The 27,900-nt window shown below is 42.9% G+C and overlaps 1 protein-coding gene across 1 annotated transcript; it reads right to left on the bottom strand.

Moving 5' to 3' along the window:
* Positions 1 to 97: 97 nt before the first annotated feature.
* dpt (dermatopontin) lies at positions 98 to 22,576 on the bottom strand. Its single transcript, XM_007891581.2, has 4 exons — positions 22,256 to 22,576; positions 14,640 to 14,765; positions 3,650 to 3,757; positions 98 to 2,661 (listed from the first exon to the last, which is right to left on the bottom strand). The coding sequence occupies exons 1-4, from the start codon at positions 22,528 to 22,530 to the stop codon at positions 2,595 to 2,597; spliced, it is 576 nt and encodes a 191-aa protein (XP_007889772.1). The 5' UTR covers positions 22,531 to 22,576; the 3' UTR covers positions 98 to 2,594.
* Between the last annotated feature and the right edge of the window lie 5,324 nt (positions 22,577 to 27,900).

Below are 27,900 nucleotides of genomic sequence, written 5' to 3'. Positions count from 1 at the left end.
ATGTGATAATGAATGGGCTGCGAGAATGGGAGTTGGTACAATGTACTATAATTAGTCTTGCTTTCCGAGAAAAAGTAAGTACACACTGAGCATGGAATACCATTTCATTTTGTTTTAATTAAGCAGAATTAAGCAAATTTTACAGATCTATAGGGTATATACGTAAGAAGCTATCATACCTCAGTCAAACAAAATAGCTTTTGACACCGTTGAAATCTTCTTGCTTGGTTCAAACATTTGCTTAACTAAATGTATGAGTATATTGCATGACTAACTATTATATATAGATTTTTGCATCAGCTGGGAGAATGCATAGGTTCAGAACTGCAGTGTAGATGGAGTAAGGTGGTAAATTCATGCTGTGAATACTAATAATTCAGAATCTGAAATCTGTTATGTTTAGTAAGCAGGGTTTAAGATGGCTTTAGCCAATTACCCAAATTCTTCGAATGAATTCCATTCTGTGCTTGTCAAACTGTGAACTAAATTAGCCAACAAATGATTACAAATGCCATTGCTATCAGAAATCTCTTCTCTTCCACACTGAAATTTGGGTTTCTGTCTGGATTACTCAAGTTGTTAAGACTCTTTGACATTCAATTTAATCCCAAGAAATGAACATTCAGTGTAAAATGCGATGATTCATAACAGAATCCGCATGTATAGTATGTGTTACAGGATCTGTTATGAAACATTGCATTTGTTTCACCCCATCAATACAGACTACAATTTGCATTTGAAACAAAGTAAAATAAATCATGGTAAGACTATCATAGAATCCTAATTTATGAGTGGCCAACAGAAGTTCAGTTTTGAACATCACACTGGGAATTCAGTAAAAGATGAAACGATCTTAGATTTAATGAAAGGAAAATACTTATGAGATGCAGATTAATTGGATACAATATAATCAGTGATTAGTGCCCTTAATTTCCCTCATGTTCTAATCTTTTGGCAGAATGCATACAGCATTGTACTTTGCCATGTGCTATATAATTAATATTGCCTTGATTATTAGTTTCTTTTCTTTTAGTTAATTTGTCAAATAAACAGAAAACTATTTAAAAAATATGTTTTTCTTTTACCTTATCCTACGGATTTGTTTACAAAAGATACATTTTAATGTATAAAGTGATTGGGTCCCTTATTATTATGGGTACTTTGAAACACCACTGTTGTCAGCTCTGTTTGTATCCAACAGTGCAATGTTCCTGATAAAAGAAGCACAATAATATATGCTGGGATGCAGCCTAGTGACTGCTTCTTCAGCTGTAATAATGAGATGCAAAGTAGGAACCTGTTTTCCAATCAGGGGCACTACTAAGATTTTAAAAGGTCAAGCTGCAAGACTTCAAGTAGTCTGAAAAGCAAAGTGTCCTTTCACAAGAGTTAAGCATTACCCCGAACGCTTTCAAGCCTTACAATGAAAACCTATTGTGCAATTTTGATTTGTAGTTGGGAACAGATCAACTAAAGTATAGAGGAAGTGCTTTGAAAAAGTCCAGAGAAAATGTTTCGAAAGCAAATTGCACAATGAGACACAAATAAGTAATGATGATAGGGTTAAGCTTCCTGTCAGAATTAAGATCTTCTTTAAAAATAGCCATTTTTTGATCAAAACCCTCTTTGCCTACACTGTGAAAATCTTTATATTTGTTATTTTCCCCATTGCACCTGAAGGCATTGATGTCTCCTGGAGGACAGTTCTGCAAGTGCCAGCCACCTTGCTGAATCCCCAAGTGATCAATCTTCATGTCTGAGTGTAGAGTGTTAGCAGATCATTGGAAAAATGTGGAGGGCACCACAGCTGTGCCCAATCCTGTCCTCACCCAATCCTGCATGCTCACACTCCATCCATTCCAAATCGCATCGGGTTAACTATAGTGCCCCAATTGCTACCCCAGTAAAAACTTGCAAACCTGCAAACTTCCATATGGCTCAGATCCCTGCACATTGCAGTTGATTTAACAATTATGTGCTGGGGAGATTGGCCTGACGTTAAAAGATCATGTTTATCTCAGTAAGGTGGTGAGCAATCGTAATCTGTTCTAAACTATTACAAATAGCAATAATACATTTCAGTGATGCTATTTGTGAAGAATTCAAATAGTGTGGTCTTGATAATGGAAGATCCTAAACGCAGATCACACTGTTTAAACTCTGGAAAGATCACATTAGTTGAAGGGTTCACAGTGAACAGGTAGTGAGTTTGTCATCAAATATTCCACGCAGAGTGATGTGTTTATAAATGAATTTCTGGCTTGGAAACAAGAAATTTCTGATGACAGAAGCCTATTATGCCAAAATATTTCGATCTTTAAACTCAGCAAAGGAATGAATACCTATGACTTCTAGCTGTATTATATCATGCTGTTCCTTACAATATGTGTACAGTAATAACAACGATAATATGAAAAACATGTTTGTGTTAGAAGATAGGTAGTAGTCTGCAATGGCTCATCTCACACATATTAAAAAGAAATTCCCCAAAGAAACTGCGTATAGAATAGAGAGTTAGAAGGAGTAATTTTTAACAGGAGATGGTTTTGCTAAACATGTCTTTGTTTTGGATCAATTTCAAGTTGTGATGGCTCCTACAAATTGGTGAAGTCACAGTCAAATTCAGTCATCCTGCAGATTATGTATTTCCACTGGCGGTCCCTAGAAATAACACATAAAGAGTGTATTAGAAATGGGATGTCTGTGCGGTTCAATGTCGCCACCCTCATACAGGGGTGAAACATGTCGGAGTGGAACAAAAGAGGAAGTAAGATCGCAAAAACATTTATCTCAAGATCAATAGGTAAACAGTTGCTTTGAGAGTCAATTCTTTTTAATTAAACAGCAGGGTCTTGACTAATTTAGTCAACTTCAGCAATGCTGCCAACAGTTTGATTTCAAGCAAAATGTGTAAGTTCAGAGTGATTAAGGAAATTGCTCAATACAGAGTTGAGAAAAATAGCCAACTCACAACAAGGTAAGTTTGTAAGTTTGGGCTGGTACTGATACCGGGCATGTTATGCTGGTGTTGGAATCTAACAGTGTCCGATCTTGTCAACTTGTATTGGTTACAGAGCAATTCAAAGTAACTAGGGCTTTACTGTGGTCCTGATGTACATGCACTAACTCCAGTTTCCCAGTTCTCCAACAAGCTCTAGTTTATATTTATGTATGTATATATATATATATAGTATTGTATTGCAGGAGAATCCACAACAGCTTTTAAAAGGGAAACGACAAATATCTCAAAAAATATATAATAAAATGTATGAAAGATAGAACTTGCAAAGTGCCAGAGGAAGGTCTTCTCCTGTGATGAAACATTCTATCATTCTAAGCTTCTATTATATAATAATCCTTGCATTTGATATAGCGCATTATCATGTCATAAAGACGTCTTAAAGTACTTCACAGAATATACTGTAAAGTGGATTGACTGTATATTTTGTGTGCAAAGTGTGGCAGCCAATTGCGCACAGGAGCGTCCCACAAACAGTCCTGGATTGAGTGATTGATTTTTTAAATTATTTACTATCATTTTATTTGGGGGGAAATTGAAAACTGATCTGTTTTAAAAACGTTAGCATGTGATGAAGACGTCGGGAAGAAAAAGTGAATGAACAGGAATATCTGCTGAGACTAAACCAACCTATCAACACCGCTGAAGGTGGTACTTGCTCCTCTGATGAAGTAGCCGTAATTGTAAATCGTCAGTTCTCCCTCTTCTTTGTAATGCTCAGGCACCTCGTTTGTCATCCTTCACTCCCACGGGAAGAAGAGAAAAGGTTTAGTGGATCGTAACAATTACAAACAAGTGGTCAAGGAAAGTTTGAGCTGGAGTAACCAGGAAATAAGCAAATAGCCTCGGGTTAACGATAAGGTATAATCGCTGCTGAGCCAGGAACGTGAAATCTAATCCCATTCTGAACAGAGAAGATTGTTCCCTCTCCCAGTTCCTGTCTGCTGTCCTCTGATACCCCGCCCCCAAACTGCAGCTATTCTTCCAATATGAGCCCAGACAGAAATACATTGTATTAGATATATAACACACACACACCATTGGGAGTGCATTTACAGTATTAGGCTTGGCAGCACAGCTGATACATCAAACCATTGTATGTACAGTACTAGGGATAGTTTTCTGTAACTTTATCAAGCTTGACCAGTAAATGCATCTGATTCTACGCTTGTTACTGTCAATTCGTAATGTGGGTTGAACCCACAGTATAAAGTTACTGTTAAATTGACACAAATTGTCAATTCACTTACAGAAGTCATACGATGGCTGTTGTGGGAAAGGGTATCGCTATGAAGACACAATTAAGGTAAATCGAGCCAGGTAAATCAAAGACACATTGTAATAATAATCCTTGTATTTGATATAGCGCTTTATCACGTCTTCGAGACATCTCAAAGCACTTCACAGAATATACTGTAAAGTGATTTGACTGTATATTTTGTGTGTGAAACATTGAAGGGGTAAATCGAGCAAGCTTTACTCTATGCCTATAATTGAACTGGGAGTGCTTGATGCCAACACTGGGGCTACTGAAATTGCAATGAGTTCCATTCTCTAAGGGGAACAAAGGTCTGGTTTGGATACTCTTAAGCAAGGTGATGTTAATTTTTTGCACATGTTGGACACCCAAAAAACGTAACATATCTTGCCCTGGTGAACACAAAATGTGTCTCCTCCCAAGAAAGTAATGCAGTCACAATATCATAAATAATATAATAGGTTACTATAAAGTAATACAAAAAAAATTCTCTCCAATTTTTGACTGAAGACATTGATTTGGGCTGAGTTCAAATCAGCTGGGGCAGTCCTCTTAGATTCATTGAAGTGACCATTCTTCAAATGTATGAATTGAGACATAAGATCTGAAATTTCCACTTAGTCGCCCACAAAACACAGTCACTATGCTTTACAATTTAGGCTGTGAAGCATTTTGAGACATTCCCTCCCAATGAGAGAGGCGTTCTATCAAATACAAGGTAAATTATTATTGTTATTATCATCGTTTGCCTATATGACCATTTTGAATTAAAATTACCAATCACACAAAAATTCTTTAAATTCAGGTTTAGTTTTGAAGCCGGTTTTCCAGTTCTTACAAAAGAAAGATTTAAGGCTAGATTTGAGAATCTTCCACAATTCTGCTCTGTGGTTAACTTTAAGATAAAATAGTGTTTGGGGGCTGAGACAAGGTGGAGTTTTAGACCCAGAGTTGGTGATAGGCCAGCGTTGTGTGGGGGTCCACTGTCAACCTTTGTGCTCACGGAAACCGACTGGAACTGGGCTTGCATCATGTGTGGCTAAATTTGCCATGCGGGGCTGAAATTAACCACTGAGCCATCAGGTAGAGCAGCGTGTATGGATGACCATTGTATTTTGTTCTCCAAAAATACAAAATCTCAAAGACCAGCTTGTCTGACCTTGTGAGCAAAGAAACAAACTCAGACACAGACTATACAGCTCACTGATAAGTGCTCTTTACTATCACCAACACTAATAGCTGCTTCAATACACAGATAATCATAAACTGAAAGGCAAAGAGGATGTGGTAAAATGAGCATTGTTCTACTCAGTTTAACCCTTAAAAATATCTTGACATTCACTATGGTATTGGTTCCCAAACTGGGTCCACGGATCCCTAGGGGTCCACGAGATGGTTTTGGGGGTGGGGTGGGGGGTGGGTGGGTGGGGGGTTACAAGGTGCACTAGGTATTCAAGACACTGCCCCACGTGAAATTGTTGTTGAGTGCATGAGGCAAAAGGTCTGGAGTGCATTCACATTAGCATTGTAAGCATTACTTTATATTTATATTCTTTAATTCTTTTGAAATGTTGTTTGCAATTAAAGTGAGGTACTCAATTTGTATGGGTTTATCGTGTGGGATCTTTAGTCAGGATGGCTAATGTCATGGGGGCAGCTTGAGCCCAGAAAGTTTGGGAACCCTTGCTCTAGAGATTAGGAAGAAAGCAGTGAAACTGATAAAACACACGTCAAAATGGTCTTCGTGTTTGGGCGTATCCGAGGATTGCATCAAACAACTGCAGGGAATTATCTTTGTTTTCAACTCTTGTAGTTTCAAACCTGGGCAACAACAACAACAAGATTACATTTATAGAGCGCCTTTCACGTCGGGAGGAGGTCCAAAGGCGTGGAACAGTTGGGTCAGGACCCGAGCAGGGGGGAAATGGTCAGGGTGAGGGGAGGGAAGGGAGGGAGCGAGGAGGGGGTAGAGAGTCGAGAGGGGAGCTGAAGGCACGGTCAAAGAGAAAGGTCTTGAGACCGGCCTTGAAGGAGGAAAGAGGGGAAGCAAGGCGAAGGCACTGGGGGATGGAGTTCCAGAGCCTAGGGGCTGAGAGGCTGAAGGCCCGGCCACCGATGGTAGGGCGGTTGAGGCGGGGATGTGGAGCAGACTGGAGCCAGAGGAACAGAGGGTACGGGCAGGTAGGTAGGGGGATAGTAGGTCGGAGAGGTAGGAGGGAGCAAGGCCATGAATGGCCTTGTAGGTGAGGATGAGGATCTTGAATTCGATCCTCTGGGGGATGGGGAGCCAGTGGAGGCGAGCGAGGGTGGGAGTGATGTGGTCCCGAAGCCTGGTGCGGGACAGTACACGAGCTGCAGAGTTCTGAATGACCTGCAGCTTGTGGAGGGAGGTGCCGGGAAGGCCGGCGAGGAGAGAGTTCCCATAGTCCAGCCTTGAGGTGATAAAGGCGTGGACCAGAGTTTCAGCAGCGTGAGGGGTGAGGTAGTGCCGTAGTCTGGCGATGTTCCGGAGGTGATGGAAGGCGGTGCCAGTTGTGGCGCGGATATGAGGAAGAAAGGACAGCTCAGGGTCGAACAGAACGCCGAGGTTCCTGACTGGCTTTGAGAGGTGGAGAGTGCAGCCTTGGATGCTGATGGTGTCAGCGCCTGAGGTGCGGAGGCGCTGACGTGAGCCAATCAGGAGGGCCTCGGTTTTTCGCACGTTGAGCTGAAGAAAGTTGTCTCTCGTCCAGGACTCGATGTCGGACAGACAGGCTGTCAGGACATCGGTGGTCGTGGAGTTGAGGGTAGAGGAGGAAAGGTAGAGTTGGGTGTCATCCGCATACATGTGGAAGTTAACCCCATGTCTGCGGATGATGTCACCAAGGGGGAGCATATAGAGGGTGAAGAGGAGGGGACCGAGGACAGAGCCCTGAGGGACACCGCACGAGACAGTGCAGGGGCTGGAGGAAAAGCCGTTTGTGGAAACAAAATGAAGACGGTGGGAGATGTACGACCTAAACCACTCAAGGACAGGGCCTTGAAGGTTGAGGTGGGAGGACAAGCGGTGGAGGAGGATAGCGTGGTCGACCGTATCGAATGTTGCCGATAGGTCGTGGAGGACGAGGAAGCAGAGGGAGCCCTGGTCGTAGATGGTCAAGATGTCATTGGTGACCTTGACCAGGGCAGTTTCTGTGCTATGGGCAGCACGGAAACCCGACTGAAGGGGTTCGAATAATGAATGGTTGGAGAAGAAAGAGCGCAGCTGGGAGACGACAACTCTTTCAAGGACCTTGGACAGGAAGGGAAGGTTGGAGATGGGCCGGTAGCTTGACAGCTGCGACGCATCAAGGGAGGGTTTTTTCAAAGTGAGAGTGATGATGGCAGTTTTTAGGGGAATGGGAACAGCCAGAAGAGACAGACAGGATCGACCATTCAGTCTTGACCTTCTCTCTCCACTTCTTGCCAACAGGCTCTAATTGACATATTTGGATGCCAAGCCTAAAATTCTCAGTTTCTCAAGCTTTAGATCATTATCTTGAAATTTGAAAACTGTTCGTAAAAATGAACTGTAGAAAATCAGCTTCCTAATTAAGACCGGCGACTGCTTTTAAGACTGACTGTTCTCTGGCCTCAACCGGCTTTTCCACGTAACCTGTTCCAGTCATTGCTTACCTTCCAGTAAAGATAATTACATTGGACAAAGGAACCTGAGCCGATCTAATCATCTTCAGTGAAAGGGAAACCATGCAATATGAAGGAACATCGACATTCATGGGAAGGGTATTTGGCCAAATGATGTAACCATGCATTTTGATATGATTCAAGTTTGCGTTACGTTGTGAAATTGCATACAGAGTAAAGTGCATTGATCACTTCTGCAAGGATAGAGCCAGTACTGATGAAACTACTTGGTGGGCAACTCTACCAGGGGCTGTGAGAGGGATCTTTTAGCTTTCTGCCTTCAGCAACAGTGCCTTCCAGAGGCTGGGGATGAACCCACCTCTTGACACAGCGCTCTGTTCTTCTAGAGGCAGTGCCTCCCACTCATTTGGCCTTCAGCCCTGCAATCTAAAAGTGACATTAGCTACTCAGTGTGTCACTTCCATTTCCCACGCTCTCTATTCTTCTTGAGCATGGTACACTATTCATGGTGTTTCAAGCTGAATAAGACAGCAATTCTGTGTTGAGGATTCATATCCACAACCAGAAATTGAATTGAAACCTTGCAAACTAATTTCACAGAGGGACAGATGCAATCAGCTTCAGCAAATGCACAATGGTCTTCACTGCTAAAACTCTGTCACACGTTGTATTGTAAAATCGTACCAGACTTGTTGGAGACATTGAAGACAGACATGAGGAAATGTGCTGTCGTATCAGTGGGACCTCTTAAGGCAGGGACTGCTAACATAGGAACACAGCTTCACCAGGGACAAAACAATCATTAGAGAGGAGACCCTTCATCACATCTGTGTGGGCGAGAATCCAGCATAGCTCTGCTCCGTGCCACCAAGCCTGCAATCAGTACTCCTGAATGCAACACAGGCTTACATATACAGTTATATTTATTTCGGGTGACTGCTGAGACTAATCAAATAATTTATGTAGAGAATTTCCAGGTCCATTTTCAGATACAGCAGTTTGTTAACCAGTGCTACCTTAAACTAATGCTCTGCCATGCTGCCCCGAGTGAAGGGTGCTCTATAAATGCAAATTGTTGTTGTTAAAGTTGTTGCTGTAATGTAAATTGTGATGTGACTTACGTTTGCATTACGTTCTGAACTTGCAAACAGAGTAAAATCCACTGATCACTTCTGTGAAGTCAGTACTCATGAAACTACTTGGTGGGCAACGCTGCCAGGGGCAGTGAGAGGGATCTTTTGGCTTTCTGCCTTCAGTAACACATCATCGGAGTCACATGGAACAACAACAACTTGCACTTATACAGCGCCCTCCATGCAGGGTAGTGGCTCAGAGCGCTTAACTGTGGCAGAGCCTGACTCCAAGCTGGGGGGGTGGTGTGGGAAGGGGTGGCCGTAAGCACGGTCAAAGAGGAAGTTCTTTAGGTGGGACTTAAAAAAGGGTAGAGAGGGGGCAAAGCCATGGGATTGAGGGAGAGTGATCTAGAGTTTCGGGGCATAGTGGCTGAAAGCACAACCTCCGATGGTGGGGCGGAGGGTGCGAGGGACAAGCAGAAGGCCGGTTCTAGTCAAGCGGAGGCACCGGGTGGTGGAGTGGGGAATGAGGAGGTCGGAGAGTTAGGGAGGAGTCAGAGAGTGAAGGTATTTGAACGCGAGTGTGAGGATCTTGAAGTTGATCTGTTTGGTGATGGGGAGCCAGTGGAGCCTGGCCAGAACTGGTGAGATGTGGGTATGGAGTTTGATCTGGGTCAGTATGTGGGCAGCAGAGGTCTGAATGAGCTGGATCTTTTGAATAGTGAAGCTGGGGAGACCGGCGAGAAGTGTGTTTGAGTAATCCAAGCGGGAGGGAACAAATGCATGCACGAGGGTTTTGGCTACATTTGGAGTAAGGTACCATCAGAGGTGGGCAATGTGGCGGAGGTGGAAGAAGGCTGCCTGGTCAGGGACCAGATGTGGGGGAGGAAGGACAGTTGGGGGTCGAACCAGACGCCTAGATTGTACATTGGTTCGATGAGTCTGAGGGAGAGCCCTGGAGGTTGAGGAGTTTAGATCCACAGGATCTGGGGATCTAACTGAACTGCATTCAGTAGTTATGATGGTTAACAAATGAGCAAGATTATCTTTATGTGCATACATTCGAATGGAAATTGTCCATTGAAAAGTGTAACATAATATTTTCTGCTGCAACAGTTTGTAAAGTGAAATTAATGTAATGGTCATGTTATAAAAGGAATTCTACTACAGAACTCTTGCTCAGTATCTGACACTGTCTCTGTAAAGAACTCGGAGACATTATCCTACGGTAATTGGACTTAAGGTACAGATCAGCCATGATCTTATCGAATGGAGGAACATGCTCAAGGGGTTGAATGACCTACTCCTGTTTCTATGGTCATGCAAAAATAGAGAGAGCTGGAAAAACTCAGTTTTCCCAGCTCGCTCTGTTTTTCTTTCAGATTTCCAGCATCTGCAATACTTTGTGTTTTGTTCCTGTTTCTATGGTTCTGAGTTTCTGTACATAAATGCTGGTTATTGCTGTTGCTGTAATGAAATGATATGCACCATAAAATATATCATGAAACTATTGAAGCAGAAAATTTATTAATTACAAACATATCTCTCACCCTCTTCCCATATTTGCTTTCTCTGCCTCATCCTATCAGTACAGTATTGTGGACACTACAGTAATACCACAGTATTGTAGAACTGCCTAACTTCCTCTGTGTCTCTCCCTCATTGAACCTGTAGACATTTAAAGAACAAGCTTTGATAATTGTAGTGTGTTAACATGTCAAAATTCTCAAATCCCTTCACAAGTAATTACTGTCACAAATTGTAGTGTTAGCATGACTGGGCATAGAACTGAATCCTGCTTGGGCATAGAAACATCAATGCAAGAAATAAATGAGTTTGGCTGGGGTTTCATTTATCTAAAGCCAATGCGTTCCTCTTCAAACATTTGTCACAATTGTTAATATTGTCAACTAAAATACCAACTGCAAAAACTCAGCAGGTCAGGCAGCATCTATGGAGAGAGGAAAATGAGTTAACGTTTCAGATTGATGATCTTTCATCAGAACTGGGGGATGCTGAAAGGGAGCAGTTTATAAGGACAAACAGAGAAGAAGTAGAGAAAGAAAGACAAAGGTGGAGGACAGTAGATGATGAGATGGGAGATGTTGATGGTGCAAGACAAAAGAAGGCAATAGTGGGAGATTATAGAAAGAAAAGATGTTTCTGAGACTCAAAGGATGTGTGAATGGTTATAGAAGAGGGGATGAGAGGAGGCACAGCTGAGGGAAGCTGGGAGCTGCGTTAAGGTCTGAAGTGGTTAAACTCAATGTTGAGGCCAGAGGGCTGTAACATGCCTAGGAGGTAGATGAAGTGCTGTTCCTCAAGTTTGCGTTTTGCATGAGCAGTGAGGTCAGAAGGAGAAGTGAGAAGGAGAATTAAAGTGACAAGCGACCAGAAGCTCAGGGTTGCAATTCCGGACAGAATGGAGGTATTCGACAAAGGGATCACCCAATCTGTATTTGATCTCCGCAATACAGAGGAGACCACATTGTGAGCAACGAATACAGTATACTAGGATAGCGGACGTATATGTAAATCACTGTCTCACCAGGAAGCACTGTTTGGGGCTCTGGATAGTGGTATGGGAGGAGGTGAACAGGGAGGTGTTGCATCTCCTGCACTGGCATGGGTAGGTGCCAGGGGAGGGAGAGCAGGTGTTAGTGTGATGGACAAGTGGACCAGGGAGTCACGGAGGGAGCGGCCTCTTCAGAAGGCTGAGAGTGGAGGGGATGGAAAAATGTGTTGGTAGTGGGATCACGCTGAAGATGGCAGAAATGACAGAGGATTATCTGTTGAACGTGGATGCTGGTGGGGTGGAAGGAGGAATTTGGAAGCAAAATGAATGATTTTTTCGCTCAGGGCGAGAGAAGAAAGCAACTCCAACACAGTCATCAATGTACTGGAAAAATAGTTCAGGGAGGGGAACTGAATAGGACTGGAACAAAGATTGTTCAATGTATCCTACAAAAAGCCAGGCATAGCTCGGAACCATTTGGGTTCCCAAAGCGACATCTTTTATTTGGAGGAAGTGAGTGGAGTTAAGGAAAAGTTGTTCAATGTGAGAACAAGTTCAGCCAGGTGGAGGAGGGTGCTGGTGGATGAAACTGGTTGGGCTCTATTCCAGGAAGAAGTGGAGGGTCCACAGGCCATCCTGGTGGGGAATGGAGATGTAGAGGTACTGAATATCCATCTTAAAAGGATATGGTTAGGGCTAGGAAACTGGAATTGATTGAAGTGGCGGAGAGCATCTGAAGAGTCGTGGATGTAGGCTGGTAGGGACTGGATAAGGGGGAAAAATAAGAGGAAATATGTTCCATGGGGCAGGAGCAGCCTGAAATGATAGGTCTACCCGGACAGTCCTGTTTGTGAATCTTGGGGATGAGGGAGAGGCGGGCTATGCGAGGTTGGGAGTCTATGAGTTGGAGGCTGTGGAGGGAAGATCTCCAGAGGAGATGAGGTCAGTGACAGTCTGGGCAATGATAGCTTGGTGTTCAGTAGTGGGGTTGTGGTCCAGAATAAGGTAGGATGCGATGTCTGAGAGTTGGAGTTCAGCCTACACAAGATTGTCCTTTCAACAACAGCCCCTATATTATTGCCAACTATATTATTATGCACTTCCTGGTTTGCTGAACACTGATTTAATGCAGATGTGACAATCTGAAAGGTTAGACCACGGTTTTCTTTACTTAATGCTGTAATAATAATAGTGAGTTTAGGAATCCTTAAGGGCTGTGACCTGAAGCAACCGCAAACTACCCCCACTGCAGCTCCATTGTGTGCTGACAAGTTGCCTGCCTGCCCTGGGGCACCTGGAACACTTGTAACACTTATAAATCTTCTCTAAGGCGTTGTGCTGTCAGGAGTTTCTTTCTTCCAGTTCTTGCTGATAAACAGTCTTTGGCTGCAATGTTGTAAAACTGCTGCTGTTAAAGGTAACCCATTTGGTCACCACCCTGTGATGGGCAAACCAAGTGCAAAGAAGCATTGCTTTACAGTGTCAGCACTGGGATCTCAGTTGACTTTACCATTCTCTTTTGGGCAAGCAACAACAACAACAAAATTACATTTGTAGAGTGCTTTTCATGTCGGAAGGACATCGCAAGGTACTGGAAAATCAATGTTTCGGACCTGAGCTAGGAGTCGGGATCGGGGAGGGGAGGTTCTGTATTGGCTCCGTGAGATGTAGAGTGCATCCATGGAGGGAGATGCTGTCAGCGCCGAGGTATGGTAGCAAAGCCTAGCATGTAAGAGGAGAACGATCAGATATCTAGTAACACCATCCAATGAAGCAGTCACTGGAAGGTCGAGGATACAATGTCTGAGATCAACTATCTGTTTGAGATTCTCTGAAGAATCTCTCAAACTCTGACAGAGATAAGACTTTTGTCCCATCCATCTGTGCTGGATTCAAAGTTCAAAGCCCAAAGTGGAAGGAGAGTGTGACAATGATAATAATAATAATAATGATACTTACATTTGGTACAGCGCTTTTCATGTCAGAAGAATATCCCAGAGTGCTTCACAGAATATACTGTAAAGTGTAGTGATTGTGCATTTTGTGGTTGAACACAATCAACTGCAAATACAGTCCTTCTAAAACAACACCGAGGGGTAAAATCACTAATTTTCTCAGATGGACCAGTAGCGAGGATTAATCACAGTTTTCCTGGGTTAAGAAGAGTTCTCTCATCCAGTTGTCCCCAATGGAGGACAAGGCTGAGATACACTCCATGGACGATAGCTTGTCAACACTCACTGTCAAGGTTCACACATGAAGAATGGACACCTGAGGCAACAGGAGCTTGTGAAATCAGAGCCCAGAAAAATGTAAAAGGGGAGAAAATTGGAAGAGGAAATTCTCAAGGGAGAAACAAAATCAACACATTTATTTTGAATGAATATGGTTCGTCTATTGGCAGCAAAGTCAGCATGTTGTGAAAGTTTATTAACAGCAATTTCCTGCTTCCCAGCAAAACAGGAACATAGCCATTAAAACTTGACTAGTTCCAAGCCCCAGGAATTCTAAAAGTGAAATCTGCCAAGTCCAAGTGTAATGAGATACCTAGGCTCTTGGAGGCTAGATGTTGGTGTTTTTCAATAGAGGAGTATTCAGTAGTGAAACATGATTGTTTTGTACTCTTCCCCCTCAAGAACAATCATGCCACCTCTTGACACATTCATTTCTGTAGGTTCCATATACATCTCGCTGTGAATTCCTTAACTTTCAAGGCAAATTGAAACAATGGAGCTGAGCTTAATGTGGTCCTTTTATCACATTGATTGAGCCCAGACCCTCTCCCACCTCCCAACCACTCTCAATGATGACACAGGTCCACAACATTGTGTAAACCCTAGGTAGTTTCTAGGGTTTTGAACTTTTGAAATTGAACTTTTCCAGACTGTGGAGTGGGGTCTTTTGCCTTAAAATTTAAGATCATGCGGATTTGTGGAGCCATTTTTTTTTATATAGTTTTTTTGTCTTCTGTAACAGTTGATATCTGGCTAGCTAAAGGCCATGATCTGTGAACTGGAAGTCCAATCCCACAGTCCCTATTTCTTCAATTTCCCCATTGAGAAGAATGTTGTGGGTGGGAGGAGGGAAAATACAGATGTTAAGAACCTACCTAGGGTTTGCATAGTTTAGAAAGGAACGACTTGTACTAACCAGCATGAATATGGACATCTCCGGCCGTATTTGCAGCAGTAGAACCGCCATTCTCGATCCAGAACTGCCTCAAAATATTGACTTTGTATTCCCACTACAATGCCGTTGTCAGAACAAGTGTGATACCTGAAAGCACACATAAAAATGATCAGATATTAACACTTAAAAGCATTTGGTATGTTGTGCATCTCTTGGCAGCATAAAGTTAAGAACACTTCCGATAGGCTTTAACAGATACCGTAATATACTATTAATGTTCATAATAATGATATTTGATATAGCACCTTATCACATCAGCGATAAGTCTCAAAGCGCTTCACAGGATATAATGAAAAGTGGATTGACTGTATATTTTGTCAGTGAAACGCAGTATCCAATTGCGCACAGCAAAATCCCACAAACAGCCTTGGAGGGAGTGACCAATTTTTATTTGGGGGATTGTTGGCCAGGACACCGTGAGAAACTCCCTTCTCTTTTTGAACAGTGCCATGGGATTTTTAACGTCCACCTGAACAGGCAGATGGAACTTCGATGTAACATCTCATTCGGAGGAGGGCACCTCTGACATTGCAACCCCCACCCCGAGCACTGCTTTGGAGTGTCAATGGAATCAATCAGATGTAAACACTCAAATACAATGTTGGGAGAAATTCTCCTCCTATTGCATAATTTCTAGTATATAAAAGCTAAACGTTGTGAACTACACAATACTGAACGTGACTCTGACCAACACAACATCCAAGTAAAAGACCTGTGAAAATCCAGTTACAGATCTGAAAAATTCACATTTCACAATCTGGTGAACAAAACTCCCAATATCCCCAATAGGATCAGTGAGGTGTAAACAGTGAGGTTCCCACTGTTAAATTGATATGTTAGGGGAGCTGTCGATTTTCTCCGATGTTCAGTTTAGTTTGGAGGATAACACTGATACAAGAGCTATCTTGGCACTGAATACATGTGTGTTGATCACTGAATTATGCAGAACAGATGAGAAGTTAGATGAACAGCTGAGAGGAGCCCCACGTCCACAGCTCAGCTTCAGTTATTTCCACATGTCTGTCAGTTTGCACTGGCTTGACAAGTGTCTTGTGTATCCAGCACAACATTTGTTAAGCAAAGGTCTTAGCACATCATGAGTGCTGTCTTTGTCAGGGAAACTTGTGCTATACTGTGCGACATCATGTGTGTGCGTGTTCAGTTAGGAACATCCTCAGTTATGCCTTAAGGATGCCACCACAGATCAGTGTGTATTATCTATTCGGTTTATTCTGCACATTTGACTTATTCTTCTGTCTATTCATTAATTCAAATTTATACTGTTGCTGCTTCATCCGGACATTTGATTTTCACCCAATTTAGTTGTGCAGTTCCGGGTTATTCGTCACAGACTTTACAGTACAAAATTACATTTGTATAGCGCCTTTCAGGTCGGGAGGACATCCCAAGGTGCTGGCTATAATTACTATGTTGTAATTTGAAGGAAAAAGAACACTTCCAATAATAATAATAGACCTTGCATTTGATTATACCATCTGTAACACTGAAATGTCTCAAAGTGTTTTACAGTGACTGTATTTGTACATGAACACAGCAGCCAATTTGCGCAGATCTCACAATGTGGGCAATATCCCACAAACAGTCAGGGGGTGAATGATCAATTTATCCACAGGATTGTTGGTTAGGGCACTGTTCGAAACTCCCTTCTCTTTCATGTTGTGTCACGATTCTTGAACGGACAGCCAGACCTTGGTTAAGTGTCTCATCTGAAGGATGGCACTTCCAGCAGTGTCGAACTGCCTGAGTCCTGCATTGGAGTATCAGACTGGTAGGGGCTTGAGCCCACTCCTTTGCCACAGAGCATAGAGTGCTACCAAACCAAGTCAGACTGACTATAACATACTTTCTGCAAAAAGGAATCAAATTGATATAACTTGGCATCACAAGCATGCCCAATTCTGTTGAGACCTGACATTCACACCCACTCAATGCATTCCCCAGCTATGGTCATAACATAGTAACTGTAGAATCATTAAATTTTACAGCATTTGGCCCATGGTACCCACGCCAGCTCTTTGAAAGAGCTACCAACTCGTCCCACTCCCCCACTCTTACTCCAACTCCCCCGCTCTTACTCCAGGAGTAGGAACCCTGCTTGATTTTCTGTAGCCTCACCATCAGTTTAAACATTAAATATGTTCAGTTAAAATAGTTTAAAAGTAAACAAAATAAAAACACAAAACTTTATTTCCATTACCAATTAGAGTATTACTTGTCTTACTTTCACAAATTAACTCAGTATTTTGTTTTACCCAGATGTACCTGCCATATGGATTCTAATACATTTCCTGGGGATAGAAATTCTGCCTGCCTCAAACCTTATGCTATTTTCTTAATATTTCAGAGCCGTGTAAATGTTCACATATTGTTAAATTCAGTATTAATTTGGGAGTGGGTTTTCTGTAGTTCTTAAGAACCAGCTGGAAAACTGGTTTAAAAATTGGGACTGAATTTCTGAATGGCTCAAATTTGCCTGCTCTGAAAATTTTAGAATCAGAAGAATTTTTGTTTCTTGCTATCCATTTTGGATGAGGAAATAAATTCTAGGTTTGGCTGGAAGCTGGCTACAACATTAATCTTTTCAGTCAATGAAGTGATACAAAGACATAAGGCTCAGTGTGTCAGCAGTGGCAGGAAATAATAATATATGAATGATCCTTGTATTTGATATAGAACCTTATCACATCATTGAAACGTCTCAAAGCGATTCACAGGTTATACTGTAAAGAGGATTCACTGTGTATTTTGTAGGCAAAATGCAGCAGCTGGTTTGCGCACAGCAATGTCCCACAAACAGCCCTGGAGTGAGTGACCAATTTTATTTGGGGGGATTGTTGGTCAGGACATTGGGAGAAAGTGCCTTCTTTTTTCAAATAGTGCCATGGGATCTTTAACGTCCACCTGAACAGGCAGACGGGACCTCGGTGTAACATCTCATCCGAAGGAGGGCACCTTCCCCTGAGCTGCATTGGAGTGTCAGCTTAGACTTTGATTCCGAGTCCCAATGTGGGGCTTGAACTCACAACCTGACTCAGAGGTGAGGTAACTACTGAGCCAACCTGATAATGATTAATATATGAACTATTAATGGCAATATTTGATTTAATTTAACAACAACAACAAGATTGCATTTATAGAGCGTCTTTCACATTGGGAGGACGTCCCAAGGTGCTGAACAGTTGGGTCGGGACCCGAGCAGGGGGGAAATGGTCAGGGTGAGGGGAGGGAAGGGAGGGAGCGAGGAGGGGGTAGAGAGTCGAGAGGGAAGGTGAAGGCACGGTTGAAGAGAAAATTTGTTGACCTCTATGATTCACCACTTTCTGACATTTTAATCTAGTTGGAAAGCTTTACTGAGAAAACCACAAAATTCGATTTACAATGTCTCTTTTGGAAAAAATTATTCAAAGCGTTGATTCCCACACATGGTGGTGTCATTTTCATGAACGTTTAGCACTGCATCCAATTACAGGAGAATTCCAATTATGCTTCTGGCAATGGCACTGTTTGTTTTTGTAACATTGGGGGCCCATTATACACCATGTGTAAACTATGTGTAAACAGTGCAGTATTATGCCACGTTTAAACATGTGTGTACAATGTTGAACATTGATTGAAAATTATGTATTAATTATTATTATTAATTATTATTGTTAATTAATTAAGGGCACCTGTAATTACCTCTATTAAAATATTAAAATATGGTGCATAATACACATAATACATAACATACCTAGGTTTACACATAGTTTACACATAGCGCATAAGAGACTGCTGGAGTTTCCTGCAGCCTTCATTAGGTAATGTCCCATGATTGCAATGTGTATGGAAGCACAATGAAATCACAAGTGCAATTATGTCAGGTGTGATGTTATCCCATGTTTGACAAAGTTGGGCATGACTAGGTGAAATACCACCAGGCTCGAGATTTATTCTGTTTATGGCAAATTGTTGAATTAAGCCTTAGCTTCTGTAGTTCTGTAATACCAGCTTCAAAATGAAGGCTTTATTTAATCATTTGCCAAATTATGGGTGCTCTAAAATGCTACATAATGGAGTAAATCTAGATCCCTACAATAGGAATTTTGCAGAGAATGGACACAGACCCAAAGTAAATGGAGGTACAGAGAGCACAACCAGGTTTGTCAGATATCTGCACTTTAGCCTCACTCTCCAGGCTCCATAGATGTATTGCAAAACATTCCACAGGACAATCCTGGCTCCTTTAAAAAAACACTGTCAAGCCACCAATGCAATTAATTTCTCAATAAGAGGCATTCAATCCATTTCAATTACATGTGCCAGTGAAAAACTTACAGTGAAATGAAATCTATAGTATACCAGTCATCTCTTCCATTTTACATTTGTATTTGATTAAAAAAAGTTTTCAATTATGTATAAATTATACTTTCTTTCTAATCATATAAATGCTCTTTTTAACACTTTTCCAACAGCCCAAACTTACCAAGGATTTATAAGATTGCACAGTATGTTCTAGGTGCTGTGTTCTGACGCTCATCTCATTCTCCTCTGATTTTGCTCTCATTCACTCTCTCTCCGGATCTCTCTGATTGAGCTGCTGTCTCTGCAAGTCTTTTTTTTAATTCTCCCTGTGGAGAGATCTCTATATCACAAACTGCCAGCAGTACATCTGCACAAATGGCTTTTCCTCCTGCTCTCACCTGGTTACCTGTGTGGTATCCCAAGGATCCATCCTTGGCCCCCTCCTCTTCCTAATCTATATGCTCCCTCTTGGGGATGTCATCCGCAGATATGGGGTACACTTCCACATGTATACGGACAACACCCAACTCTATTTTTCGACCTCACTTTGCGACCCCCAGTCCCCTGATGTTCTGTCATCCTGCCTGTCAGACATCAAGAACTGGATGAGAGTGAATTTCCTTCAGCTAAATGTTGACAAGACGGAAGCCATACTCTTTAGCTCTCATCAACATCTAAAATCACATGGTTCTCACCTCCTCCACTACCCGATCTCCCCCTAAAAACTCTCCAAACCCATATGCAACCTAGGCGTCAGGTTCGACCCCCAATTATTCTTTCTCCTCCACATCTGGTCCCTCACCAGCAGCGCTTTCTTCCACCTCCGATGCATCGCCCGTCTCTGCCAATACCTCACTCCAAGAGCCGCTGAAACCCTGGTCCATGCCTTTGTCACCTCTCGGCTGGTCTATTCAAATGCTCTCCTTGCTGGTCTCCCCTCCACAACATTTCATAAAATCCAGGTATTACAAAACTCTACCGCCCGCATTCTTACCCGCACCAAACTCCGCTCCCCGATTACCCCATTCCTTGCCAGACTGCACTGGCTGCCTGTCCCCGAGAGGATCGACTTCAAGATCCTCACTCTTGTCTTCAAATCCCTCCACTCCTCTGCACCCCCCTATCTCTCTGACCTCCTCTCTCCTTACAACAGTGCCGTTGCCTTCGCTCCACTGGGTCTGCCTCCTCCTTGTCCGCTCCACCATCGGCGGCCGGGCCTTCAGCCACTACGCCCCGAGGCTCTGGAACTCCCTTCCTCATTCCCTTCGCCTCGCCCCCTCTCTTCCTACTTTCAGGTCTCGGCTGAAGACCTTTCTTTTCAACCGCGCCTTTGGTCACCTTCCTCCCCCTCCCCCTGGCTCAGCCCTGGGATTTGTTACTGTGAAGCGCTCTGAGACGCCGTCCGGCATGGAGGGAGCTATATAAATCCAAGTTGTTGTTGTCTTTCTTACTCTCTTTTGGTCTGTCAGTGCATCTTTGTATCTCTGCCTCTGTGGCTTGTATCTTGACTGCCCTGTCAGCTTAGTGTGTGTGTGTATAATTATTTGTCTCTTACTCTCCCTCTCTTTCTCACTCTCTATTTCTATTTTTTTCCTTTCCCCTACTTTCTTACTGACTGGCTTTCTCCCTGCCAATAGTAATAATAATCCTTACATGTGATATAGCTCCTTATCACATCTTCGAGACATCTCAAAGCGCTTCATAGAATATACTGTTAAGTGAATTGATTGTATATTTTGTGGGCAAAATGCCCAGTCAATTGTGCAGAGCAGTGTCCCACAAAGAGTTACAGATTGCATGTCCAAATTATTATTATTTTTGTATTTCGGCAATCGGCAAGACTTGCACACAAAGCGAACCACAATCTCCCAAGATACCGGCATTCCTTAATTTTGGCAGCCATCTTCTCCCTTTTGAGATTTTCAGCACATTGTTGTACAGGACATAATCCTGTACAAGCTTGCCAGAAATAAAAGTATACATGAAGAGTCTAGGATTACACAGGAGGAACGGTTGAGGTAGCTGAGAGCAGCAACAATTGCAGTCTTTAGAAGAGGGAAGAAAGGAAAGAAAGCCAAAAGGGAACAAAAAAAGGACACGCAAAATGTATCATCATAATAATAATAATCCTTGCATTTGATACAGTGTCTAATCACATCTTCGAGACATCTCACAGCGCTTCGCAGAATATACTGTAAAGTCAACTGACTGTATATTTTTGTGGGCGATACAGGCAATTGCGCACAGCAGTGTCCCACAAACAGTCGTGGATTGAGTGACCAGATTATTATTTTTATTTTTTTATTTTGAAGGAATTATTATCTCTAGAAAAGTGATCTGCCAATTGACTAATAACTGGACTCTTATTTACTGCTAGGTAAACAGAGGCATGGGGAGTAAGGAAACTGTCCTTACGCCCTGTCTGGAATCGAACACAAGTCCTCTCATTTGCAAGGTGAGTGCTCTTATCACTGAGCTACAGGATTATAATAATAATGTCGTCTTCTCGACATCTCAAAGCTCTTCACAGAATAGACTGTAGAATGAATTGACTGTATATTTGTGGGCGAAACGCGGCAGCCAATTGCGCACAGCAGTGTCCCACAAATAGTCATGGATTGAAAATGACCAATTTATTATTGTTTTGTTTTGGAGGGATTATTATTAGGTGTGTGGAGTAATGAAACTTGCCCAAGGCTTCGCCCTGCCTGGAATTGAACCCAGGTATCTCGCTTGCAAGGTTAGTGCTCTGACCACTGAGCTACAGGATTCCACGTACACTGCACTTAAGAGTAGTTAACCTTGAAGCCCTCAAAGAGAAGTGGAAATTCTCAATAAAGAAAATAAAAATTCTTGAAATGTCAAGGTCAGAAAAAAATAATGTGTTCTAACCCTTCCGGTGCTGGCTGGTTTCCATGTGTTATGTAAGTCATGCTCATTCCACATGTATAATTCCTGATCACAAAACAGGAGGAAACCTGCCAGTAAACGTGAGATTGGAGTAGAACCACTTCCTGCATAAACATCTCTTGGTTTGAGGTTTTCTGGAGCGTTCGTGGCTGCCCGCAACGTTCAAAGGCAAAGTTCAATTGACGGGTCAATAGCTCCACTCATTAGAATAGCTTCCCTGGGGTTGCTTATCAATTATGGTCATTTGAAAATGATCACTTGATTTTTAAAAAGAAACAATATGTAAGAAATACATCCGTAAGGACTACATCTAGCTCACTTGGAGGGGGAGCGGAGGGGTCAAATTAATGTGGTCTTTGGCTTACCATTCAAGACCAGCTCGGTTAAGTTCATCCCACCAGCATTCTGTCGCCTCTCCCATACTCAGTGGTGTCGGCATGCATTCGAAGCTCCAAAGTCTGTCAGAACCTTCCTCTTTGTTGAAGTAACTCCTCAATGCTACCACAGCCTCCCCTGGAGGGCACTGGAAATTGAACCCCTGCCTGTATAGATTGATCCAATGCACATCATCCGGGGGATAATTTTGACAACAAACTACAGCAATCAGGAATACAAGCAAATAGGCATGTTTGAGAATCATTTCTGCAGCCTGGATACACTCTCTGAGAGGTTTTGCTGTGTCCACTATTTTATATGGGATGCAACATTTGGCAAACAGATGTTTCCATGACTCCACAACTGGATCCAAGGACTTTTATGATCTAATGCACAAGCTTCCAAAAAACTCAAACTCAATATCCAGATTGTGAAACTGGTTGTGTTCTTTTTAAGGTGGAATTGGTGCTTCACTTGAAATACTATATAGGAAAATAAATCATACTTTCACATACAATTGAAAAGCCAGAGCTTCAATGCAGCATTTTTAATAATAATAAATAGTCCGTGCATTCAATATAGCACCTTATCACAAAGTCGAAACATCACAAGGCTCTTCAAATAACTTTTACTGTATATTCTTAGGCGAAAGTTTGATCATAACCAATACATTTTACCTCTACCCTGAGGCCTTCGTGAAAACAGACCCTGTCTAGAATAGACCAGTGACAGATGAGCTTGGAGACATTCCAGAGCATTCCATGTAATGCCAGCAAAGAGGGACCACAGATAAAGGCCAATATATTAAAAAGAAGCTTTCCCTTTCTTTCCAAAAATGTCATGGGATCTTCAACAATTACCTGACGATCAGGCAGGGAGAAACCTCAGTTTAACACCTCATCCAAAGATCAGTACCTTCGGAAATGCCTCAAAATGTTAGTCTGAACTATGAGCTCAAGACCCAATGAGAGGTTTGAACCCCAAATCTTGTGACCCAGGTTAAGGCCAATATCAATAATAAAAAAAGCATTGTATTACTTCTGATGAAAAAATGTTAATTTTCTAGAATTTACAAAGCATGTTAATGGTGCTGATGTACTCTGATCCACATCCACACTTCCTTAAAACACACTTAACAAGGGTGCTTCCCATTCTGTGCGATCTTAAACCCCCAGACAAAGTGGGCCACAGTTCATCAGGACCTGGAACCTTGGGCTCCCACACTTAAAGCAGATTTCAGGAAATGTTCACCATTTTGGTTGAAATGTTGACATCTCTGTCCAAACCATTGAGAGGCAGAGACCATCAATTCTATTTAAAAGGGAATTAGATAAATGCTTGAAAACTAGAGACATTAAAGGGTACAAGGAGGAAGCAGGAGAGTAAGATACGTGCCTAGAAATCCTACCTGGTTCTAGATATACCGTATTAACGTACATTTTCAGAGTGTGCAGATTATGGCCTAAATAGTCTTTCATTTTAAAGCTGTTTTTCTATAAATCCTTTTTAAGGTACAGCCACATGTCTCCTCCCCAGTTTCCCTTTTCTTTTGCTTGTTGGACCATGGCCGCTGAAATCTGGTCCATGCCTTTGTTACCTCTCGGCTGGACTATTCAAATATCCTACTCGTCGGTCTCCCCTCCACTACCATCCATAAAATTCAACTCATGCAAAACTCTGCCGCCCGCATTCTTACCCGCACCAAACTCCGCTCCCCGATTACCCCAATCCTTGCCAGACTTCACTGGCTGCCTGTCCCAGAGAGGATCGACTTCAAGATCCTCATTCTTGTCTGCAAATCCCTCCACTCCTCTGCACCCCCCTACCTCTCTGACCTCCTCTCTCCTCAAAACGGTGCCCGTTGCCTCCGTTCCACCAGGTACGAGGCCCTCCTGATTGGCTCACGTCAGCGCCTCCGCACCTCAGGCGCTGACACCATCAGCATCCAAGGCTGCACTCTCCACCTCTCAAAGCCAGTCAGGAACCTCGGCGTTTTGTTCGACCCTGAGCTGTCCTTTCTCCCTCACATCCGCACCACAACTGGCACCGCCTTCCATCACCTCCGGAACATCGCCAGACTACGGCACTACCTCACCCCTCACGCTGCTGAAACCCTGGTTCACGCCTTTGTCACCTCAAGGCTGGACTATGGGAACTCTCTTCCTCGCCGGCCTTCCCGCCACCTCCCTCCACAAGCTGCAGGTCATTCAGAACTCTGCAGCTCGTGTACTGTCCCGCACCAGGCTTCGCGATCACATCACTCCCACCCTCGCTCGCCTCCACTGGCTCCCCATCCCCAGAGGATTGATTTCAAGATCCTCATCCTCACCTACAAGGCCATTCACGGCCTTGCTCCCTCCTACCTCTCCAACCTACTATCCCCCTACCTACCTGCCCGTACCCTCCGTTCCTCTGGCTCCGGTCTGCTCCACGTCCCCCGCCCCAACCGCCCTACTATCGGTGGTCGGGCCTTCAGCCTCTCAGCCCCCAGGCTCTGGAACTCCATCCCCAGTGCCTTCGCCTTGCTTCCTCCCTTTCCTCCTTCAAGGCCGGTCTCAAAACCTTTCTCTTTGACCGTGCCTTCAGCTCCCCTCTCGACTCTCTTCCTCCTCCTCGCTCCCTCCCTTCCCTCCCCTCACCCTGACCATTTCCCCCTCCTCTCTCCCTCCCTTCCCTCCCCTCACCCTGACCATTTCCCCCCTGCTCGGGTCATGACCCAACTGTGCAGCGCCTTGGGACGTCCTCCTGACGTGAAAGGCGCTCTATAAGTGGAATCTTGTTGTTGTTGTTGTTGTTGTATGGCCTCCTCCTCATCCCCTGAGTTCTCTGCTCTACCCTCAGTAGCCATGCCTTCAGCCTCTATGCCCCGAGGCTTTGGAACTCCCTTCCTCACTCCCTTCGCCTCGTTCCCTCTCTTCCTATTTTCAGGTCTCAGCTGAAGACCTTTCTTTTCGACCACGCCTTTGGTCACCTTCCTCCCCCTCCTCCCTGGCTTGGCCCCGGGATCTGTTACTGTGAAGCGCTCTGAGACGCCGTCCGGTGTGGAGGGCGCTATATAAATCCAAGTTGTTTTTTGTTCAATCTTGAGTAGTTTCACCCACAAATTACACAGTCAATCCACTTTGCAATATATTCTGTGATGTGCTTTGAGACGTCTAAACAATGTGATAAGGTACTATATCAAATGCAAGGATTATTATTGTTAGTTGCTTTCCGATACCTATCAATGTTTTTTTTCAGTGAAATGTCAAGTAGCTGATTTGGGAACAAAGAGGGAGAAATCCTGAATGCCAATGCTACTGTTACTGTGTTTTTTTACACACACCATGACCTTTCTGTCAATTTCCTGCAATTTAACAAAACCAATCTGTCTTGGCAACCTTATTACTAGTGGCTGAACTGATCTCAATTAATTGGACACATGAAAAGAATGATAATGTTACTGGCAGGGTGCAGCAAGAATTGAGGTAAATTGCAATAATGGAAGGAAATAGACTTGATAATAAGGCATAAGAAGCAATGATTTGACATCTCTACTCTTTCTGTTCTCTTTGTCCGTAAATCGGTTTATTGTAGAAAATGTGTCAATAGGAGTAACAGATGGTTCATATAATCTTTTCTTCGGTAAAGATGTGAATTTCAGCTCATTTCAGGTTGCCTGGGAAGCTTTGTGTGCACGATTTACATAACAATCTGGAGTGTTCATTCTTCCAGTTCCTAATTCCTTTGCTCGCATTTAAGCATTTCTGTACCTTTGTGGATGTAGGTGTGTGCCTGTCAGCTCTACCATCTCCATGGGCAAGCCTGTTGGAAGTGTTTCGTTCTGCTGCGATTATTTTGTGCGAAAGGGGAACAAAGTACACTTAAGGGAAAGATTAAACAGGGGAAGAAATGCACTGCAANTTTTTTTCAAGTAATCCATTTCAAAAAAGGAGCTGGGAATATGTATATGTGCATGAAATTGTTAGTGTGTGTGTGCGTAATTATGCAAACATTGCTAGGTGTGACATATTAACTATCACCGGTGACATTCTTTATGTTCTTGATAAAAGTGGTAAATGAGGCCAATCAATGACAAGAACTGTGTGAACTTGTTATTCCTTCCCCCCCCACCCCCTTTGTTGAAATGGTTTGGCACAAAGCAGAGTCATTTGCACTGAAGGCCAATAGTTTTAGGTGTGGCATAGAGAGATATTAATTTCACTCAACAAAAAAAGTTAGAGAAGAGCAGCTGGCTGCCGTGGGTCTTTCACAAAAGTATGGATGTGGGGTGGTGTGGTGGTATGGCCAGTATACCCTATGGCCAGTCTTGGGACATCCTCCTAATGTGAAAGGCCTTCTACAAATGTAATTTGTTGTAGTTATTGTTTTCCAATGGTTTTGCTAATTAACACATCACCCAAGAATTTTAATGGGTTTCTTTTCATTAAGAAGGAAACACAGCAAATTAAACCTAAATAATGGAAGGATTATTAAACCCCTGAGCAATAGTTCCTTGCAGATTCTCGCAGCCGCCTGCTCCCAAGGTAAATGGAGCAAAATTCTGGAATGTCTTTTTGACCTACATCCATGACTGGCTGCCACACTTGATAAAGAACCTCTGTGATTCCAGCAGTTCAAAAGCTATTACAACAACAAAATTACATTTGTAAAGCACCTTTCACGTCGGGAGGACATTCCAGGGTCCCGAACAGTCAGGAATCAGGACCCTAGCGTGGAGAGAGGCAGGGATGGGATGAGGGAGGGCAGAGAGGGAGGAGGGCGGCTGAAGACACAGTTGAAAAGGAGGGTCTTGAGTCATGCCTTGAAGGAGGCAAGGGAGGGAGCAAGACACCATTTGTTCCAGACACCATTTGATCATCTCTATTTGTACTGATCCTTCTAATCCTCAATTAATTTCTGATATTCATCCAACTCTTTTTTAAATCAATTAATTGGCATAACATTTGGCGGAGAGTCTATTCCACGCATCCACATCAACTAATCCCTTTGCTTGCATTGAAAGAATCCTTGTTTCAATTCTTGAATAAAAGACTTGAAAAAAAATGAGAATCTTAATCTCAAATCTTGCTTGAGTTTGTTAATTATCTATTCATTCTGCGTTCAAACAGTCTCTTGCAAAAATTACTCGCTTGCTAAATTTGGCAAAGGGAATTTATAATAAGAATTTCCCATTTATAAATTCACAGCACCAAGGTCAGTATGTTTACCAACGAGTGGAGTCACTCAAGATCAAACCCTGAGTGTTAACACTTTCTACTCATCTCAGGATTTCAAACCAACAGCAACAAATAATTAACATTTATATAGCATGCAGATTGTCTTTTGATTTGGATTAGAATAGGGTAGTTAAGGGTGGGGTGCAGAATTATTCATTTCACATTTTTCAATGTAAGTAGAGTTAAAGTTGGCTTAGGTTCTCGTACGTTGAATGATCTCTTGTGCTTGTTTACGATAATACTCTCAACTATGCAGTGAATTCAAGTATTGTGAGCGAGGGAGGAAGGGAGTAAAGTGGGAAGTGCAAAATGAATTTACAAAGCCACAACCCAGTCAACTGATCTGACTTTCCAGCCTCTGATCACCCTCGGGAGTGGACATGCTTCTTAGCACAACAACAGGACACCACTAAATT

The sequence above is a fragment of the Callorhinchus milii genome, unplaced genomic scaffold (genome assembly GCF_018977255.1).
Source record: "Callorhinchus milii isolate IMCB2004 unplaced genomic scaffold, IMCB_Cmil_1.0 Scaffold4, whole genome shotgun sequence".
Lineage (NCBI taxonomy): Eukaryota > Metazoa > Chordata > Chondrichthyes > Chimaeriformes > Callorhinchidae > Callorhinchus > Callorhinchus milii.
This window is presented reverse-complemented; position numbering and strand designations above follow the sequence as displayed.

Bases quoted from the DNA above. Each gene is read 5' to 3' on its own strand.
- dpt (XM_007891581.2), bottom strand. From the start codon at position 22,530: ATGATTCTCAAACATGCCTATTTGCTTGTATTCCTGATTGCTGTAGTT. The intron at 14,766-22,255 runs GTAAGCCAAAGA...GTGTGCTTTCAG, and splicing joins AACCGAGCTGGTCTTGAATG to GTATCACACTTGTTCTGACA. The intron at 2,662-3,649 runs GTTGGTTTAGTC...TGTTATTTCTAG, and splicing joins ACCTTCAGCGGTGTTGATAG to GGACCGCCAGTGGAAATACA.